The sequence below is a fragment of the Lemur catta genome, chromosome 2, assembly GCF_020740605.2.
Source record: "Lemur catta isolate mLemCat1 chromosome 2, mLemCat1.pri, whole genome shotgun sequence".
Classification (NCBI taxonomy): Eukaryota; Metazoa; Chordata; class Mammalia; order Primates; family Lemuridae; genus Lemur; species Lemur catta.
Window position 1 is genome coordinate 119,521,337 of NC_059129.1, and position 22,207 is coordinate 119,543,543.

Here is a 22,207-nt window from a genome sequence, read left to right on the forward strand (position 1 = left end):
ATAAAATTTTATTCCAGTTTGCGAGTCTCTCAAGTAGGAAGACCATAGTAGGTTTCAAAAGCTGTTGACTTGATTTGAAAACTAAGCAAATGTAGGCTATTTAAAAGGTAAGTTGAGTCAGTGGGGATGGGACTTTCGGTGCAATTAAACTGATTTTTAGACTTTTTTACCCATACTTTTTATATATAACTTAGACTTGAAAGTTGTAATTGCCACTCTGAATCTAGACTTATATCTATTTTCTGTCAAAAAAAGAAGGTGATTTGTGATGGCTTAAAATGCATACCCAGGAATAAAAACTTAAAACATCAAACACCAAATTTAAACCAGATTTTTAATAGCAACCTGATTACTGTTGCAACAATAAAAATCATAATCATGTTAATAATAGGTTTAATTTGATTAGCCAAGCTTAAATCCCCTTACTTTTAAAAGGTGCTTCATAAATTGTCTTAAAAAGTTGAAATTTTTGAATTAGTTTGCATATTTTATATGTCATGATGTATTTACTCATTTCTTAGTGCCAAAAACCCGATCAGCATTTCAAACCCTATTTGTCTCCTGATTTACCAAAACGACTACACTATGCCAACAACGTCAGAATTGACAAAGTTATTCTTATGGTGGATCGACAATGGCTGGCTGTGAGGTTTGTGTGTCTATTTATCTCATAATACTTTGAACGACTGTCTTTTATTATAAATTGACTTAACCTTACCCTGCTATTATATGATCATTGTATATTTTCCTGAGCATTGACATTTTATTGATCTTTTAAATGCTTTTTAGCACTTTTGTATTGCAAGTTATTGTTATTAGATTGCTGATCGTAGCATCCTAGTCTTCACAATACAGATGAGAATAAGGAAGAAGGCTGAGATTGTTCCAGCCACTGTCCTAGAGATTGTTAGCATCAATACATTACCCCCCACTGTAATGTCCAGCAGAGGGCAGTTGTCTAGGCTGGTAGTGAGTGATTAATTAGACAGCTCTTTAAGATCTTTGTCAGCTTCAAGATTTTTACGAAAGAGCACTTTTATGGCTGTACAGCTGAGCTAATAAATTTGTTGTAGCATTTATTTCTTACTTCTATTTATAATTGTAATTCATGTTGATCATTGAGTATTTGCAAAATGTAAAGTAGAAAAAATAAAAACCATCCTGGGCCGGGTGCGGTGACTCACGCCTGTAATCCTAGCACTCTGGGAGGCCGAGGCGGGCGGATTGTTTGAGCTCAGGAGTTCGAGACCAGCCTGAGCAAGAGCGAGACCCCTGTCTCTACTAAAAATAGAAAGAAATTATATGGACAGCTAAAAATATATATAGAAAAAATTAGCCGGGCATGGTGGCACATGCCTGTAGTCCCAGCTACTCGGGAGGCTGAGGCAGGAGGATCGCTTGAGCCCAGGAGTTTGAGGTTGCTGTGAGCTAGGATGATGCCACGGCACTCACTCCAACCAGGGCAACAGAGTGAGACTCTGTCTCAAAAAAAAAAACAAAAAACAAAAAACTATTGTGAATCATTCCATCCCAAATAACCAATTAATTCATTAATTCAACAAAATTTTATTGAATACTTGCTATGTGTGTGCCAGGCCCTGTTCCAGGCGTTTGGGATACAAACCTGATTCCTGCCCTGTTGGGGCATGTACTGTAGTGGAGACAAAGGATAGTAAGTCAGCAAACAAATAAATATACACTTTCTCGTAGCTAAACGAATGGTTCCTATTTTTGTATTTCATTCCAGTACTTTTCCACATGTGTAAGTGGATATGAACAATATCCAGATCATATGGTATTTTCTGGCCTATCTTATACGTATGAACGTAATGCCAGGGGATACAATGACAATGGCAATACAGTGGCTGAAAGATATGTTTGACAGAGAAAGAGGAGACGAAAGAAGACAAGGGAGTTGGGCTCAGCTCCAGTACACACATGTGCAGGATAAGGAACTGGCCTATTCTACAAGACAACTGGGAACCCCCAATGGGCTAGAGAGTGTGCAGTTCCACACTGGGTCACTAGATGGCACTGGCCTGTCTCCTCGGGATCCGAGTTTCTTAGCCCTTTGTATAGATCAGTGGCTGCCCTGTGGCTCAGGACATTCTCTAAAAGTATTTCTCTCAAATATGTGACTAAAATTAAGCTTTACCGATATTAAATACATAAGATTGTTGGTAATTTAGGTATGTAATATATAAATAAATATTTGCCCAAATGGGTTTATGTTCTCCAAATATTCACTGTTAGAACTATGGGATGTAAGAAGTCAGACCACTCATGCGGAATAAGAAAGGGTTATAAAGTGAGAGTCTGGCCACCAGAATACCTGTGGGTATCAGGCACTAATACTCAAGTTGATGAGATTGTTATCCTTTTAAACAACCAGTAGTGAGATGTAAAAAAGCTGCAGGCTGAGAGTTCACAGCCTGGCTCTTTACCCAGTTAGTCATGGGAACGTGCAAAAATTAATAACTTAGGGCTTCATTTTTCTTCTCTGTAGCACAAGATTAGCCTAGTTTTATCATTCTCTTGCCATTAATATACAAAATAAACTAACCTACATCAAAGGAAATTTTGAGTACAGCCTTAACAAGAACAAGTGAGGCATCTGGGTTCACTCTTTTCTCCAACACTTAAACCATGAGTCTCAGGCTACCTATTTTCTAAGTGAAAGTATATTATCATTAGTAATAATGTGCATTATTTGGTAACTAGATTAGACCCATTTTTCACAATTGTAGCAAATCTCAATAGTTCGAATAATCTATTTTCATCATCATCCTTATTTTCCCTAAAAGGGAAATGTTGGATTTTACTAATTTGGGGAAATCCAATGTTTCAAAAGCATAGTCACAGTATTGTTAAACTGGATTTTTAAAGAACATGAATATTAGCTTTTTATTTTGGAATAAACAACTGACAAATACATCCCAGGCACTTCTCTAAGAACTAGAGATAACAAAGACCCTACCCTAGGGATCTTCGCCCAGTGGGAAGGAAGAAAACAGTCATAATCACATGCTAACTGCTGCACTCTAACCAAGTACAAGGTTCAAAGAAGTAAAAGGAAGATTATACACCCAGGTGTGGATGTCCAGGAACATCAGAGAATGCTTCCCAGCAGGGGTGAATTCTGATCTGGGGTTTGAAGACTTGGGATGGGGCAGGCTACATGTCACCACGTAGTAGGTCTGCCCAGTGCAGTCTGTGCATTGTTCGGAGGCAGCCAGCCAAGAAGGTGAATGGGAGTGGAAATCCAATCCCTGCCAGTTCCCCAAGCCCTGATGGGGGCTGTGTTGGCAGGAGGAAAGGGACCCCTTTTCTTTGCCAAAAGTGACATCTGCGTGCCAAACCCTGAGCTCTGCTAGACTATGTCCTTCAAGAGGTGCTTGTTTCTCTAAATAATCTGCCCAGAGCAGCTGGGCACCTTTTTCTAAACCAGCAGCATCTCTGGGGCAAGGAAGAGTAGAGAGAAGGAGGCAGGTTTCCAGAGAGAAGAACTAGAGTCTAGCAACTGCTAGAGGTTCTGTATTGCTGGAGCACTGAGTGGAGGAAGCCGCTGTCTGCATGAAGGACCTGGTATGTTATGACTAAGGAGTATGATTTTGATCTTGAAGAAAGTAGGAGTCCATTGGTAGTCAAAAGGCGGCTTGAGTGACTATAGTGAGATTTGCATTTTGGAGAGTTCCATCTAGCTGCTACATGGAGGAGGATCTGGGGAGAAGCAGAAGGCCTGTTAGAAAGCGAGGTAGTGACCCATTCCTCAGCCTTACGACAGCCCTGGAGCCTGTGGAGCAACGGGGATGGTGAAAATCACTACGTAGTGCATCTCCAGGAAAGTATTATGGTTAACTTATGACCTAGATTTTCCAGGATAGTGCTAAGCCCTGGTTCATTATATTCTGACCCACATTCGTTCTCATTAGAACATGTGTTTTTCTATTTGCAGCAGTGAAAAATAGTGTTAAATAAGATTAGGTGCGTGCGTGCGTGCGTGCGTGCGTGCGTGCGTGTGTGTGTGTGTGTGTGTGTTATGAGGGAAGATTCAAAAAGTTCTAAAGGCAGGATGGTTAATCAGGTCAGAGGTAATGAGGATCCAGTTTAGAACAGTGGCGATAGAAGTGGAAAGGAGGGAAAAGACAAATAAGAAATGTACTGCAGAGGAAGCTAGGACTTGGCACGTGATAGAGCATCAGGAGAGAAGTCTCATTCATCTCCCACCTGTGCTGTTACTGTGGCAGAGAAACCAAGCCTTGATTTCAACTGTATTAATTAGACATGGAGAAGATAATAGAGAACTTGTTCCAAAAGATTTCATATGGGACTTGGAAATTGAGCTCAATTACGACAGATAAAATCAACTCATCTTTTCCAAATGCCAGCTACCATATTTCCATATGTAATTTCCGGAGCCAAATTAATAGTTGGAAGGCAGGAACGTGAGCCAATTTCCAAAGGTTTCACTTTGAAAACAATAGAAAATAAAGCTTTTACAAAAAATATTTAAATCTATTGGTTCTGAGTGAAATTTTGCAATGTTTATCACTGTTTTTTAATTAACCTGGGTTAGGAGATGGAAATATTAAAAAATTTTACAAAGACTAAAGACTTGGTTCAAAAAACCTTGTTCTTTTTTTCATTAATGAACACTGTAGCTTTCCACATAGAATTTAAAAGTTCATTATCTCTAACCAAATAATTTTGGTAATCTTGGGAAACCAAAAATATCCATGCAATAAGAACAAAAATAAAATTTTTTTTTGAGACAGTCTCCTTTTGTCATCCCGGCTAGAGTGCAGTGACATTACCACAGCTCACTGCAACCTCAAATTCCTGGGCTCAATCAATCCTCCTGCCTCAGCCTCCTGAGTAGCTGGGACTACAGGCGTGCACCACCATGCCTGGCTAATTTTTCTATTTTTTGTAGAGACAGGGTCTCACTCTTTCTCAGGCTGATCTTGAACTCCTGGTCTCAAGCAATCCTCCTCCCTCAGTCTCCCAGAGTGCTCGGATTACAGGTATGAGCCACTGTGCCTGGCCTAAAAAATATTTTTAGGCCCAAGTTTGACCCTATACTAACAATTTTAATGGAATTAACAAAGGACAAAAAATTTCCTTAGGGGAATTGAGTTTAAACCCCTTATAAAATAGGACCCCTCTTGCTTTGCTCATTCCAGGTTAGCTTCTCTTTTCTTCCCTCTGTTGGGTAGAGTTGAGTGTGGCCTGGTCAAAGTTGTGATTTATTTTTTGATTTGTGATTTATTTTTATTTTCTATTTAAACTGAGAGTCAGTTATGAATTTTTTTAATGTTGACTTTTTAAGACACTAGATTACTGTCCTGCTCTTAATTGAGCCACCCATGTAAAAACAAACAGAAACCCTGTGTGTGTTTGTGTGTGTATATTTGCCCCAGGGGTAGAAGGTGAGGGTTGGGGAAGCAAATGAGAGAAACCTTTTAAGGCTGACTTTTGGAAATAGGAGTCTTTTGTTTCCTTCAGAGACCAAATTTGACCCAATAAAACATTGCTGCTTTAAAAGATCTAGGTTTATTTACCCCAATTTTTTTCCAAGTATAAAAACCAACTATGTGTAAAATGGCAAACACTGCTCAATTCAAAGATTAAAATATGAAAAGGTAGGCAAAAAAAATTAAATTAATTAAATTTGAAAAGTTATTCAAATAATACAATCACAGCCTATGGCTGAAAATCCCAAAAGCTAAAAATAAACTCTGAATCTGAAACTCAGATTCTCAAACTGCTCCTTGCCAAGTACAGTCATGTGCTGCATAGTGACATTTTGGTTAACAATGGTGCATTTATAAAAATGGTGGTCCCATAAGATTATAATACCATATTTTTACTGTACCTTTTCTATGTTTAGATACATTTAGACAGACAATTGTGTTCCAGTCGTCCACAGTATTCAGTACAGTAACGTGCTGTTCAGGTCGTAGCCTAGGGGCAATAGGCTATGCCGTGTAGCCTTGGTGTGTGGTAAGCTGGACCAGCTCGGTTTGCATAAACACACTCTATGATGTTTGCACAATGACATCGCCTAATGACCCATTTCTCAGAACATAGTCCAACCATGAAGTGACACATAACTGTGTTATCATTAACTCGCCCTGACGAAAGGTACAGGTGAGCTTGAAAACAAATTCTTTTCTTTTAATCTGTGCCTTTGTTACTATCCTTTTTTCAATATCTGAGAGTCAAAAGACTTTTGAATTCTATTTATAGACCCTGGAATTTTCCCTTCTTCTCTCTTACTATTCTGCTTTTTCCTTTATGCTTATGAATTTGAGCATGAAAATAAACATATTTAAGCTGCTGTTGGCAGAAAAATTTTCCTATATAAAAGCAGAGGCTACATCAAAATCCATTAAAGCTATTATAATAAGGTCTCACATCAGTATATTGATTGGTGTGTAATAATATTTTTCTTTATAGGAGTAGCACAAGTTCATACTGTGGAGGAGGCAACCATGGTTATAACAATGAGTTTAAGAGCATGGAGGTAATGTATTGCTTTTTATAAACAGGTAATTATTGAGCACTTACTTTATGACAGGCAGTGTTCAAGGCTCTTGAATACATCTGTGAACAACACAGATTAAGATCCCTGCCCTCATGAAGCTTTCTTTCTAAGAGGGGCATAAAGACAGTAGGTGTAACAAAAGAGTATATTATTTGGTATGTTAGGTGATAACTGTTATAGGAAATAAATAAAAAGTAGAGCAAGGTAAAGGGGAGATTAGGAGTATTTTGGGGCACCCTGGCAGCAGTATGTAACTTCAAATAAGGTGGAAAGAGTCGGAGTCTTAGAGATGACACTGGAGCATAGAGTCGAAGAAAGTAAAGGAATTAGCCTTTAAATTTTTGAGGGACAAGTGTCGCTCAAAAATTTAAAGGCTAATTCCTTTAAAGAAACAGCCAGTGCAAAGGCTCGAAGTTGGGAGTGTATCTGAGTCCATGAGTAAAATGCAGCTGATATTCTCCCATAGGTAAAGCTTTATGATTTTTGCAACCTGATCGTCTTCATTCATAACACACACACACACACACACACACACACACACTATTTTCCAAATATAAAAAACATGTGTTAGGGTCTTTATGACTATACTGCTTCTTAGCATTGTCATGGTGAGCTATATCTCTTTGTAAATATTTGAAAAATCTCTGGAGACAGAGCTTTTCTATTAATTAGGGTACTCTTTGATAATTAAATTAATTACTGCAAGAAAAACCTATGTCTCCAATTCTTTGATGATTATCTTAGGGAAAAAAATATACATATGGCTCACACCTGTAATCCTAGCAGTCTGGGAGGCCAAGGCAGGCGAATTGCTTGAGCTCAGGAGTTTGAGACCAGCCTGAGCAAGAGTGAGACTCCATATCTAATAAAATTAGAAAAATTAACCAGGAGTTGTGGCATAGGCCTGTAGTCTCAGCTACTTGGGAGGCTGAGGCAGGAGGATCCCTTGAGCCCTGGAGTTTGAGGTTGCAGTGAGCTATGATGACACCACTGCACTCTACCCAGGGTGACAAAGCGAGACTCTGTCTCAAAAAAAAATTATGTATTTATACATACCCCCATTACCAAAAAAGAACTGCTTACCTATGTTTGATACTTTTCTTCTAGTTGTTTACAATGTAAACCAATTAGATCTGTTATAAATAATATAATTAGGTTAACATTAATTAATTAAATATAAATCAAAATATTTAGATCTCTTCATCCCAAAAGGAAAGAGGAGAAATAAGTGGGTTAGGAAGTTTCCCAAAAATTTAATGCTTAGAAATGTCAACATTTTTCGGCATATATTAACATATTAGAGCAATGATATGAAAGGAATATGAAAAGAACACATGATGTTACATTATTAATTTCTAATATATATTGTCCAGATACTATACCGATACTGGTTGTCCACTATTGCTTATATCCTCTTTCTCTATTGGCGTATGACCTTCTATGGAAGCAGGTAGAGACAGGAGAATAAACACAACATGGATTATGTTGGATTGGTAAACATCAGAGATGGAAATGATATGAAAATCATTTGTAAATCCGAAAACAAATCCTCACAGAGGCCAAATACAAATAGGAGAGTTGTTACAGAAGGCAGATTTGTCACTTTTTTGAGTTTCATTGACATCTAGTAATAATTACAATCCAGGCTCTGTTTTTGGCACACGGACCCAGTTTTAAAGAGAAGACTGAAATCGAACCATTTGAAAATATTGAAGTCTATAACCTAATGTGTGGTAAGTATATTTACATCAACTCTCCAGCAAAGTGTGCATAGCTTTAAACATAATTTGAAATTGGTGATAAATTGAATCCCAGAGACTAGATGCTCTGCAGTAAGAAGACAGAAAGTAAAAAAAGACAAGGAAGAAATATTTATTATTCAGAATTACTAAGCAATAGGAGTGAATTCTTTCTGTCTTACTAGTAATAATAAACTTTAGAACTCAGGAGACCAAGCTTTTCTATTAATTGCTTACTAGATGACAATTTAATAAAACTTAGATAAATAAAATAACACTTCCAACTTTTCAAAGCAGGATAAGCACACTAAAAACACAAGTATCTTCTTATAATTACAGAGAGAAGGCATCTGGCATAAAAGGATGGTAAGAAAGTCCTATTTAGAAAGACATGTTATTACACTCCATGTTAAAAACTTTAAAGGCTTTTTAAACCTTAGGGTTTTGGGAGCCTAACCTACCTCTGTACCTACATGCTTTCCTCGGACCATTATGTTAACAAATCATTTACGCAGGCAAGGCAATGAGTAAGCTGTAATTGCACTGTTAGCTTTAGGAATTTGGGCATAAACCTGCTCACAATTATTTCTCTTAATTTTGATAATTGAATGTGACTTAGAGACCAAAACATATCCATCTAAAAATGGTATGTTGTAGCCTTAACCACTTACGTTCTTAGTTCCCAGGACTGGATTTGCCATCAGGACTGCTGGCCCTTTGCGGGGTTGGTTAGAAGGAACTAGATAGGCCTCCAGTCCTAGGAGAGGTCTAGTACGTGGAAGTCAGCTGGAGCCACTTAAAAGCCTATGTTTGTAAAATATTTGTATGTTTTGTCTTCATAGAAAAAAATTAGAGAAAGTTCTCTAAATATTGAGCAAAATTTTAATTTTAAAAAGTATCTATCCTTACAGAATTTTCATATAATTAAGTAAATATACTACAAGTAAGATTGTAAATGATTTGACTTCTTTAAACTTATTTTTATTAAGAGTATAGCTTTTTATATTAGAAAACCATGATATGCTCAAGGACAAAGTGGTCATTTATGCAATGAAGCTTTACCCTGAAGGAACAGAAACACTTCATGAAAGTTCCTGTGGTTCATCCCCAGTGATTATTCCTATTTTTTTTTTTTAGAGGTTGGGGTCTCCAGGCTGGCCTCTAACTCTTGGGCTCAAGCAATTTTCTTGCCTTAGCCTCCCAAGCAGCTGGGCCCAGCTAGCTCCTATTCTTTAGAAAGACTAGATGCTGGAAACTATGGGGAAGAAAGTCAGTAAAACAAATGGCATCTGTAGGACATGACCTCATTACAGCAGAATTTATTAAAGGAAGTGAGATACTAGGTGTTTGTTTTTTCCCATCTCCCATTTCCCATCTTCCCATCTCTATATTTTTTTTAAAAAAGATCTCCTACGCATTCAACCAGCGCCAAACAATGGAACCCATGGTAGTTTAAACCATCTTCTGAAGGTGCCTTTTTACGAGCCGTCCCATGCAGAGGAAGTGTCAAGGTCTTCTGTTTGTGGCTTTACTGCCCCTTTGCCCACAGATCCTCTAGACTGTTCATGCCCTCAGCTACAAGACGTAAGTAATAACTTGATGCATGCATGAGAAGGGGACATGATAGTCTAAACCAGGGTGGCTGAAAACCAGTTTTGTGTTCTGGCTTGAATATTTACCTAGTAAACGTATGTGGTTTCTCTGAATCCTATCTGGAAAGGAGAGATTATAATGCATACATTATAAGATTAAGTATGTGAATGTGCTTTGTAAAGTGGAAGGCATTATTTGGAAAGTAATTGTTAATTGCATTGTGAGTTAACTGTCCTTAACCATTCGAAATAGTGATCTTGGAGCTCTCTTTGATTTCCCTCATAAAGCATTCTTCTTACAGTTGAAGAATCAAGTGGTCATGCTTGGTTATTTAGAGCACAAAGAACTGGGAGGCTGTTGTAACCTGCTCTTTGACACACCCACTAGTGCAGGTGCTATCGGGTATTCCTTTCGGTAGCAGTGGAGAATCTGGCTGACAGATAGTTGACACTGGTAAGGCCTTTTTAGTAGATCAGCCCCTGGACTGAGTTCACAGGTAGGACTTCAGATCCCAGGAGACTCAACAAAGTGAAGTTCTAGTTCTAGTTCTAGTGCTAGGAGGATCCACAAGGCAAGGGGTCAGAATAGGAGCTCAAAATATAGGAAACATGTCCACCTGTGAAAATCGGAGCACCTGGGTGGGGTTGGGATTTCAGAATGAACTTGAAGCCTAGTTATCAGGAGTTCATCAAACTAAAACTAATGTCAAGGTATGTTTGATGTCAAGTTCAAAATGTAGTTGTGGAGCTAAACAAACACCTGCTGCCTCAGGTAAGAATTTTTCCTTATAATCAGGAACAGGTAAACACTTTACATTCTCTAATCCTTAAAATAACATATATCACAGAAATAAATAATCAACAAAAAGAGGCTTTAAGACACAATAGTCCAGTGAAACTAAAAGTCAATAAAAGTCAAATCCATAGCAAATATCAGCAAGAGTGTGGTTTTCCTGCCTGCTACTCTTGATAACCTCAATGAAGCAGCCATTAAAAAATAATCATAATAACAGCACAAAGTAGGTATTCCCCATTTTAGAGATAAAGAGAGCTCAGAGAAGTTAGGTAAACTGTCCAAGGTCACAGAAGCTTGGTCTCTCTGACTCCAAACCCTGGGTTCTTCTCTGTAAAGAATGCCCGTTGCTACTCAAAGTGTGGCCCCAGGACCAGCATCTAGATCACTCATGAGTTGGCTAGAGATTCAGAATCTCAGGCCCCAACCCAGGTTTACTGAATAAGAATCCATATCTTAACAAAACTCTCAAGTGACTTGATGCATGTTCAATCTTGAGAATCACTGTGGTGTTGTCATCCCAACTCAGGCGTTGATTCCAGCTGTGGTCAGATGCTTTGCCCCATTATCAAGTATATCTTTGCATACTCCCACAAACAGAAAAAAGGGATGCAAGGGGCATCATTATCTCTGTATTTCTGAGTAGGGGCAGAATCAGAACTTAAACTCAACTGAGTCTGGCTTCTTTGTTCAGTAATGAAACACTTAATGTGATTACAGCAGAAATAATCTTGATCACCTTTCAAAACGTGTTATTCCTTTGACTTACTTCCTCCCCTTCCACCCCTCAATATCTTGCAGAGTGCTCGTCTAGAACAAGTGAATCAAATGCTAAATCTCATCCAAGAAGAAAGTAAGTCAATAGAAAACATGTAAGTCTTTGATGTTTAGACCTAAGAAAACACAACATTGGCAATTTGGGATTTTCCAGTGTAAGCTCACAGAGGCTCTTGAACATAAAGATTTTATTGCCAATACACAGGAGGGAAAAAACCCCTACAACAGATCTAATAACAACAGTAGTAAGCAAGGGGGAAGCGGGGCTAGTTCCAGGAACATAACAACTTCCTTGAAATGGTTTTGCCTCATCTGCAGTTCCCTGTTTCCTGTCTTAGATGTAAACAGACTCAGCTGCCTGAGTCCTACCTCTGCTGCTTCCTGGCTGTGTAACCTGGGGCAAATCACTTAACCTTTCTGTGCCTCACTGTTCTCATCTATAACTGTACTCACCTCATGTATTTATAAACATTTAAAAAGTTAATACATGAAAAGAATTTGCAGAAGTGCCTGTCCTATAGCAATATTATCACCTATTATCTTTTACATATTCTTGTATTAAACTATGTCTCAGTTTCATCGTATATAAAATGAGGATACTTACTTTATAGAGACACTGTGAAGATTACATGAATTAATATATGTGCCTGGTCTACAGTTAAGTGTTCAGTGAATGTGTTGGTTGTCTTGATAATCTTCTTATAATCTACCGAGTATTATTTGTGGCATGAATAGCCTGCAGGTTTTTAAACTATCAACAATTGATAGATTTCTAAGTTATAAAAGCATACAAATAAAAATAAATAGATACATTAGGATGTTGTTTTAGTCCATTCTGGCTGCTATAACAAAATACCATAGTCTGGGTGGTTTACAAACAACAGAAATTTATTTCTCATAGTTCAGGAGTCTGAGAAGTCCAAGGTCAAGGTTCCAGCAGTATCGGTTTCTGGTGAGGGCCTGCTTTCTCATAAACGGCCTTCTCACTTTAAGTTCACATGACAGAAGGGGTGCGGGTTTCTATGGGGTGTCTTTTATAAAAGCACTAATCCCACTCATCATGACCCAATCACCTCTCCAAGGCCCGGCCTCCTAACACCATCACCTTGGGGGTTAGGATTTAAGCATATGGATTTGGGGGGGATATAACCATTCAGACCATAGCAGGCATACTTTTATAAAATTCCAGTATCTTTCCTGTGACAATTACTAACGTAGGTCATCTTAGTTATCAAGTATGTGCTTTTGATGTTGAGGTTTTATCTCTTCAAATATGTCCTGTGAGCTATAAAACATAAGGAGCCAGAGAGAGCAGGCTTCAGATCCTTGCTTAGCCTCTTGCTTGGCCAAGGTACTTCTCTAAGCCTTCGTTTTGTAATCTGAAAAGTGGAAAAACAACACCGACCTCATAGGGTTACTGTAAGAATTAAAAGACGTTAAAGATGATAAGCATTTGTTAAAATACCTGACCCCGTAATAAGCCATAGGTGAGTGGTAATTGTTATATGCATAGAAGCATTTGCTGATTTCACAAATCTCTTTATTTTATGTTATTTTAATTTTAGTAACAGCAACAGTAAAAGTAAATTTGCCATTTGGGAGGCCCAGGGTTGTTCAGAAGAACGTGGACCACTGTCTTCTTTACCATAAGGAATATGTCAGTGGATTTGGCAGAGCTATGAAGATGCCCATGTGGAGCTCGTATACGCTACCCGCGCTGGTGAGTTGCAGAGTCCGCTGAGCCCTGCAGGCTGGAGAAATTCGTAATCCTGTAATCCCAAAGGGAGCTCACTGACCTCCTGTAGCTTGAAAGACAATGTCCCAGATATTACATAAAGATTTTTCTAGGTGCTGTGTGGGTTTTGTCTGGAGAAAGTAGAAAATGTTTACAGACTGATTGGCCAATTGGTAAGGCAGGTAGAAAAGAACTTTTCAAACAGAAACAACAGGAAGTGCAGAGGCACGTTATTCATTTGGTATTCCCCAAGTATATGGTGCGTGCACCTAGGAGGTGAAGGTAACTAGATTATATTTGTATTTATCTGATTTTGTAATACATACTTTACTATCTGCTATGTGCTGTGGTTGGCTCAAGGAACACAATGTGAATAAAAGGTAATCCTTTTCGGAAGGATCTAGCACTCTAATAAGTCAGGCTAGACTTACATGGACAGATGTGTTACGTCACAGATCTTTCTAGACTGAGCTTGGGAATCCATTCATTTAAATCCTCTTCCCTCTTGACTATCTGGCAAATACCCTTCCACTAAATGGTGCTACAATTGACTACCCAACAGGAAGAGAATATTAGATCCCTACCTTGTACCACACACAAAATTAAATTACTGGTTGATTAATAGACCTAAATATTAATAACAAATCCATGTTTGCCTTTGTGCATATCCTTATGACCTTGGGATAGAGAAGGATTTCTTAGGACAGAAGAATAGCAACAAGAAAAATACAGAGAACATTGATTAATTTGATTATATGAACATTAACATGTGACAAAATGACAAAGTTATGGATGGTGCAATATATTTGCATTGCATATAAGTAACAAATGATGAGTGTCCAGAATAGTAATTAGGATCCAGAATAGCTAATAAATTTCCACCAGTAAATAAGAGAATGACAAGCATTTACTTACTAAATGGACAAAGGCTATGAACTAAGCATTGAACCTCATTGGCAATAAGGAAAATGTATTATAAATTAGAGTAAAGCTTAAAGTCTGCCAAAAATCAGTCCAAACGCTCCTGCAGGGTAGGGATGGTTTTATTTAATGTGTCCCCAGCACAATAAAGTTGCCCAGTAAATGCTCATTGAATTAAATGGTGCATTGGATGAATTAATCCCAATCATTATTTTAAAAGACTTTTAATGACAAAGCTGTGAGGTTGTCGACCAGAAGTGTAAATAAATAATCAGGAAGCTGTTTTTGTAGGAAAAATCTTAGTATTTTAGATCCAGAAACCAATGACAAACTCTAGCAATTACTGATCTTGTTAACAGTACCACCTCTTTTATAGAAAGGAAGTAATTGCTTATATCTGGTTTATCTATTCTTCTTGCTCTAATTCAAGATTTTTGGAGAAAAATAAGCATATTTTCCTATGACTAATTAAGGCTGTGTGTGTCCTGAAAGCCAGCTCTGTTGCTGCCAGTGGTTCAATTGCGGTCAGTGGTAACAGAGCACTAATGTTGTTTGCTTCCCAGTGTGGGCAAATATTTTACCAACAGTTACCTGAGTTCATAGGCATGGTTGGTGGTAACATTGCTTTCTTAATATGCACAAAGTTCAGTTGTTTGTGATTTTCTTCAACATACAACAGTCCTTAAAGTAATTTCTATTTTAGTTTTTGAGGGGGGCAGCATATTCAAGGTCAGTCTTATTATTCGATTCTCTATTTTGAAAAATCCAGGTACTAGGATTTGTGTGGCGTTAAAGGGGATGTTTATATTTTTAATACTTTCCCCTGCTGTCTTGCATTCCTGAATTTATATGAGCTTCAGCGGAAACCAAAGGCAGAGAGATTCTAAGTAGGCTCAGACTAGTTTTGTACAATTCTTCTTTGTTATTGTTTTAAAACTAGCTGCTTTGTTACCAAAAGTTCCTGTCCTTTCACTGATCCCACAGAACTACTTGTGTATTTCTCCCTCCATGTGACAGGATGGAATTCTAGCAATTTTCTGCTTTCTAATTCAGAAATTACTCTGTTAGTGTGTTGTGGTTCAAGAAAATTACATACAAGGATGTTTTGGGATTCACATAAAAATGTTGTAAATCAGCTCTGTGTCTGAAAAATCAGACTTTAAATAAGCACTTTTTAGACCATGGACCCAATTGGCCTGTGCCCTTAAGTTTTATGGAACTTTTGTTTTTCTGTGGTTTTGGTGGGTTTTCTAACTTTTGTTGTTGTTATCTCAGAAGAGTTCTGGGGAAGCCGTTGTGATTTGAAATCATGGTCCTACAACAACTGCTTCAAAACCATTAAGGTTGGTCAGGCTGTGCGTGGATTTTGCTTCAGGACCTGCTCAGTAGGAAGGTGTGAAGTAGTTTTTCTGTTGCTAGGTAAAATATTAAAAATAAGAGCAAGAATTATGATTATTATTTAGAATAGACACTTCTGAATTTAATATGAAATCAAAGAATTTTTTAGAGGAGAGAAATCTAGCATACTTTGAAAAATGCCTCTCTCTTTCTCTTTCTCTCTCTCTCCATTTATGTACATATCATACATTACTGAATTTTTAAAAAGCCTTTTTTTGTTTCTGAAGCTTACCTCTGATATTATAAATTATGACCTAATCATGTTTTGTGAGTCTTTAAAAATGAGGAACATCATTGTGTGTTGCAAACTTTTTTTTTGAACTATGAGAAATCATTCTCCCTATAGAAAAAATCATACAACCATATATATATGTTTAGTTATATTTATAGGAAAGATCATAAATATCTAATCTTCAGATAAATAAGCTTTAGCTTTTACATTAAACCTACAGGTACAATGCATCTATAACTTCAGTAAAAATAGTTTTATCCTCTGCTCAAATTCTGTTTTGTCCCCATGCCAGTATAGAAGTAACAGCACCTCATGTTTCTGTCTGTGCTCATCATCTACTTCTCTGGAAGGATTTTGTGAGCTAGGGAGGTCAGGTTTCATCTGAGTGTCTGAGTTCTATTTATTGTTTTCCTGACTTTCTATCCCCTGGCTTCAAAAATTCCAGGGAACTCGAAAAGATGTCAGGATTGAAGCTGTGTATGTGTGTCAGGGTGGTGGTGATGGTGGTGATGGTGGTGGTGATGGTGGTGGTAGTGGTAATGGTGGTGGTGGTCATGGTGGTCATGGTGGTGATGGTGATGATGGTGGTAGTCGTGGTGATGGTGGTGGTGATGATGGTAGTGGTGATAGTGGTGGTGGTGGTGGTGGTGATGGTGGTCATGGTGGTAGTGGTGATGGTGGTGGTGATGATGGCACTGGTAATGGTGGTGGTGGTGGTGGTAGTGGTAGTGGTGATGGTGGTGGTGATGACGGTAATGGTGATGGTGATGGTGGTGGTGGTAGCGGTGATGGTGGTGGTAGTAGTGGTTATGGTGGTGGTGATGGTGGTGATGATGATGGTGGTGGTGGTGATGATGGTGGTGGTGGTGGTGGCGGTGGTGGTGGCGGTGGTGGTGGTGATGGTGGTGGTAGTAGTGGTTATGGTGGTGGTGATGGTGGTGATGATGATGGTGGTGGTGGTGGTGATGGTGGTGGTGGTGATGATGGTGATGGTGATGGTGATGGTGATGGTGGTGGTGGTGGTGGTAATGGTTCACTATTGCTTTCTCTCATGAGAGCAAGGCTCAGAAATGATGTGCCCGTATCTCCCCCCATCCTTGTGGAGGGCTGCGTATTGCATAATCTTGTTTTTATAAAGGAGGCCACATCCTCTTTCCTGGTCTTGATGCACTTCTATTTGAGGGTTCAAGTTTGAAATAAACCTCAAAATTTTCAGTTAGCAGAAAATGTGTAACTTTTTTTTAGTACTTTCTGGTTGAAGCTTTCCCATCCCATTTCCCAAAACCCAAAGTCTATGTTATTTTGAGAAAATTGTAAACATTTTGCCCAACTAAATTGTTTGAGTACAACTTTTACAGCCACAGTCTCATTAAAAAATTACAATAAACTTCCCTTCTTAACATTTTCATAATTTTAAATATCGAATGTAGACATCTCAGTTTCCTTACGTTGTGGACCATGCATGTACAGCTACACTTATGTACTGATATTTCTTCAAGTAAAACTAATGTGGAACATTAGAATAAAATGATAAAGGTGCGTGTTGGGAAATATCACACTCACAATACGCCAGGTGTCTGTAGGGCTCACTCAGCAGTCGATATTCCTCATTTTACAACAAACTTATGTGCCCTTAATACCAAGTGGAGAAACCTGGTCATTCCGAACTATTTACTCTGGTACATTTTTGAAAGAATGTAAACAAGTGTTTTTAGCTTTCCAGACTCTGCCACCTGAAAGAGAGTGAAATAAATGGTGAGAGCTAATCTAATGTATTTAATACAAATATTTTCATATTGTTTGGTTTATTTCTTATTTTGTTGGGCTATATCACTCAGGAGCTTCCTGAGAAAGAAAGAAGGGAAGATACATTTTTGAGGCTTTGTGTGTCTCAAAATGTTTTCCTTCTGTATGTATGCTTAATTGATGTTTTAACTGGCTTTGGAGTTTTAGAAATAAATTTTTTTCAAAATTAATGGGACATTAATTAGACTTTCCTGGACTGATCCTCTAATGTGTTTATATTTTCCTAACTTTCATCCATTTGTCTTTAATTCCACTTTTGAGACATATCTGTGACTTCAACTTCTAGATCCTATTAAATATTTTCTTTCTGCTATTATATTTTTAAATCTCAAAACTCTTTCTGTTATCTTTTTTTATTGCTTTCTGTTCTTTATGGGTACCATATATACTCTCTGAGAGGAAAGTTTTCTTCTGTTCTTTGCATTGACTCTTTTTCTTCTCCCTCTGCCCCAATATCTCGTAGACCTTGGCTATCAGTTTATATTTTAAGGGTGAGACACTAAACTACGTGGCTGGGGCTTTCCAGCGGGTAGGCTCCACTATAGGTTGATCCAGAAGGGAATCAGCTATTTTGGGGGGGACTACCAACTCAAAGTATCTAGTTTTCTTTTCAGGCTGGTTTGTTTTGCAAAGAGAAGACACTTCTAATTTGACCCAGTGTGTACGATATGCAGGCTACCTAAGGCAATGAGGCTGGAAGAGTCTTATCATTCAGTATGTAGTTTTATTTAATCCCTTTGCTTTCAGTGTGGTAACCCTGCTCTTCACTGTGCCTGTGTCCTTTAGTCTGGTCATCCCTCTAGTTCAGACTCTCCAGAGAGTCAACATCCTGTCTGGACTTTTTTGTAGACTTTCAGTCTATCCTCTGTTTCTAGCCTCATGTACACCACTGTCTTTAGGAGACTCTAGGTTCTTCTCCTTTGGGATTCTACAGTAGGATTCTGCTTCTTGGTGCTCTCCTCAAACGTAGGTTCTTGGTAGTCAGTGTGTACTGATCTACCAAGTCAGGTTACTATGTGTTCATCTAATTTCCAGTGTCTGACCATTTCTTGTCATCTCTTACGTGTCTTCATTATTATTATCCTTTTGATGGAATTTTAGAAGGGAGCAGGATAAATGTATGTAATCAATCAGATTGAGAAGTTTACTCAACTTCTGTATAATGGTCTCTGGATAGAGCATTGCAGTGTGTCACGGTTTAAAGACTCTTTTGGCTTTCCCTCTAATCTTCAGCTCCTACCTGTACTATACCACAGCATGGTACTCTCTTGCCTATGAATATAGCATACAGTGCATGTTGCCTTTTCCTTTGTGAATCGAACTCATGCATTTTAGACACCATAGCTAATCTATGCTTTCAGCACAATGCAGTGAATAAAGGAAGGACATCCTAATCTAACTTCACTTTTTAAAAAATATAAATTATGTCAAGTTTTGTTAAGAAAGATATCCATTGTGAGCAGTAGAGGGCGTATAAAAATCAAAATCTTTGAAAAAACTAAACCAATAGCAAAATTACCTGTGATTATATGATAATCAAAATATGATGATCACGTAATATAGTATTACCTTAAATACTTGAGTTAGGCAGCACATTTATAGAATGCCGTCTCATGAATAAATTATCATACTAGTGTTTAAAGAGAGTTATAGGCCAGGCACAGTGGCTCACGCCTATAATCCTAGCACTCTGGGAGGCCAAGGCAGAGGCTCGCTTGAGCTCTGGAGTTCAAGACCAGCCTGAGCATGAGCGAGACCCCACCTCTATTAAAAATAGAAAAAAAAAATTAGCTGGGCATGGTGGCACATGCCTGTAGGCCCAGCTACTTGGAAGGCTGAGGCAGGAGGATTACTTGAGCCCAGGAGTTTGAGGTTGCTGGGAGGTAGACTGACACCATGGCACTCCTGCCCAGGCAACAGAGTGAAACTCTGTCTAAATAAATAGATAGATAGATCAATAAATAAATAAATAAAATTAGAAATTATAAAAAATATACCCCTATATTTCATAATGTGTGAAACATAGCTGCAAATATATTTAAATCCAAAAATAAGTATATTTAGATAGCTACACCTTCTCTGAATTAATCTTAGGTTGATTAGAAGTTCTTGCCCAGCTGAAGAATAATATACTTACTTTATATCTGTATTTTAAAAATAAATTATTTATATTTGACTTTCAATTTTTATTTACAAGTACAATATATATCATCATCTAAAAGTTAGATACTGAAAAAGGATTTTGGTTTTTAGCAATAGCTCCCATCATTCCTCTGCTCTCAATTCAGATTTTACTCTGCAAATATTTTTTTTCCAAGGTGTATTTGATTTGCCCTCCCGATGTCCCTAACCAGAAGGGAACCACAGAAGAAAACATTGCTGAAAACGTCCATTCCCATTGCTTGCGTAGACTTGATTCACTAAGAAAATAGGAGAAGCTTAAATGAAAAACATTCTAGGGAAGTGACGAACCATATAAGGCAGTGGGTGAGCCACAACTGTGGGCGTAATTTTTTTTTTTTCTTTTCTCTCTTTCAACAGGGAGACACATTGCCTCTTCCTCCCACTGTTCCAGACTGTCTGCGGGCTGATGTCAGGGTTACTCCTTCTGAGAGCCAAAAATGTTCCTTCTATTTAGCAGACAAGAATATCACCCACGGCTTCCTCTACCCTCCTGGTTGGTAGAACTCTTTTATAGAGTAGTAGCTTAGAAAGCCCTCATCAGCTGGATGTGGGCATGTGCCTTAAACATATACTCCCCGTCAAAACTACCTGCTTGGGCTAAGCTAGCTGCCCGAGAGGCTTGCAGTGGTTGTGGGCTGGCCAGAGCAGCATGGCATCTATAATAAAGAATAAGAAATTTTGCAGTGGGACCCACACATCAGCTCTCATCTGGCCCAGATGTTTAGAGAGTTCGGCAGGTTTAAGTTTAATTTTAAGACTGAAGATTCTTTGCAGAGGGACATAAGCATCTAAAAAACCATTTCTTCTGGCTCCTGCCCAAGCTAAGGTCTGTACGGAGAACACAGCTGCAGCTGTGCCTGTGAAAAGAAATCAGGCTGGAATTCTGGCCTATCACTCATGCTGTGTGTCCAACAGTGTTCAGCTGCAGATTAGGCAGCCAAATGAACTTTAAGTTTTATTTTATTTTCTAAAGAAAGGATCTCTCTTGGGAACATGCAAAAGACACTGTGATTTTTCTAAAACTCAAGCCTCTTCCCTGTGCAGCAAGAAATGTCATTTTCATTAATTTGCCCATGAGATTTTCAACAATTTCAGTTTCTGGGAAAATCCTGATATTTGTCCTCATTTTTCTTCAAGCCATGGACAAAGATGGTCAATTCAGATATTTATAATTTAAAGATTCTTAGATTTATATTTGAAAAAAAGTCTTCATGAAAGCAAGTAGCATATCAATTTCAAACCCCTAACAGAATTAGGATAAATAAACAGACATCTTTTTAAGTACCCAGATACAATTAGGGGTACCATAAGATATTAGTTAATAAATAAATGGTTGCCTTGACAATGAAATGAAATTAATAACTAAACAACTTGTCTCAAAAAATTAAGGATAAAATGAAACTCTCTTCTAAACTCTCCACTATAAATTCTAGCTATTTGTTAGAAATAGAAATTTTACTATAAACTTATTCTTATTTTTCTCTGAAATGAAGGTAATGTTATGTTTATTGGCCTTCCAACTTTTGGGGCTTAGTTTAAAAAGGAGAAAAGTCTTATTCGGGGTGTGAAGACCATGAACACCAGGTGAAATGTTAAGAAAAACTCTACTTGATTCTCCTTGCCTTTTGATGCCTACCCATTGTTCTCTTGTCTAAGAATTAGTTAAGATACCCAAGTTTAGTTTAAATATAAAAAGTTTAATAGAAATCTCATATAAGTGGAATCATGCAAATATTTGTCTTTCTGTAACTGGCTTAGCTCCCTTAACATGGTGGCCTCAAGTTGGTTCATCCGTGTTGTCAAATTATCTAACATAGTCAAATTCATGAGATCAGAGTGAAATGGTGGCTGCCAGGGCTGGGGGGGAGGGAAATGGAGAATTCCTCATTAATAGGCATAAAGTTTCAGTCAAGCAGGATGAATAAGCTCTAGAGATCTGCTGTACGACATTGTGCTTAGAGTCGACCATACCGAGTCGTGCACTTAAAAATTTATTAAAAGGGTAGATCTCATGTTAAGTGTTCTTACCAAAATAAAATAAAATGAAAAAAGTGTTATGATAAACGTTTACAGGTTTTCAGCTTTTAGTCCTGACAATAATTCTGTGGTGGATGTCAAGAGACAAATGAAACACACTGGGACACAGCACTTTACCCAAAAGGTGCAGCTGGTGTGCAGTGGAGCCGGGGTTCCCACGGGGGCTGTCTGCTTCCAGAGCACTCCCTGAACACTCCTGTGCTACACGGCACGTCCACGAGTCCTCAGAGCCCACCATTTGTGATGTTCTCATCTGTAGTCTTCATTGAGTAAAAACTCATTTTCTTAAGTAAATTTTATTTTGGAAGAGATTCCCTTATAATAATAGCATCATTATTTTGTGCTCACGCAATAACTATGCATGCATATCTGGCATTCTATCTGTTTCCAAGGGCTGCTGTAACAAGTTACCACAAACTGTTGACTTAAAACAACAGAAATGTGTT

General features: G+C 38.1%; 1 protein-coding gene across 3 annotated transcripts in view; it reads left to right on the top strand.

The window, feature by feature from the left end:
- The window catches only part of ENPP3 (ectonucleotide pyrophosphatase/phosphodiesterase 3), a 69,631-nt gene that overhangs the window by 41,997 nt on the left and 5,427 nt on the right, over positions 1-22,207 (top strand). For all 3 annotated transcript variants that reach the window (XM_045544371.1, XM_045544372.1, XM_045544373.1), the window contains 7 exons: positions 522-649; positions 6,460-6,526; positions 8,193-8,280; positions 9,692-9,870; positions 11,473-11,524; positions 13,014-13,168; positions 20,082-20,217. In XM_045544371.1, the coding sequence (XP_045400327.1) occupies positions 522-649; positions 6,460-6,526; positions 8,193-8,280; positions 9,692-9,870; positions 11,473-11,524; positions 13,014-13,168; positions 20,082-20,217 (805 nt within the window). The remainder of the gene's footprint in view (positions 1-521; positions 650-6,459; positions 6,527-8,192; positions 8,281-9,691; positions 9,871-11,472; positions 11,525-13,013; positions 13,169-20,081; positions 20,218-22,207) is intronic.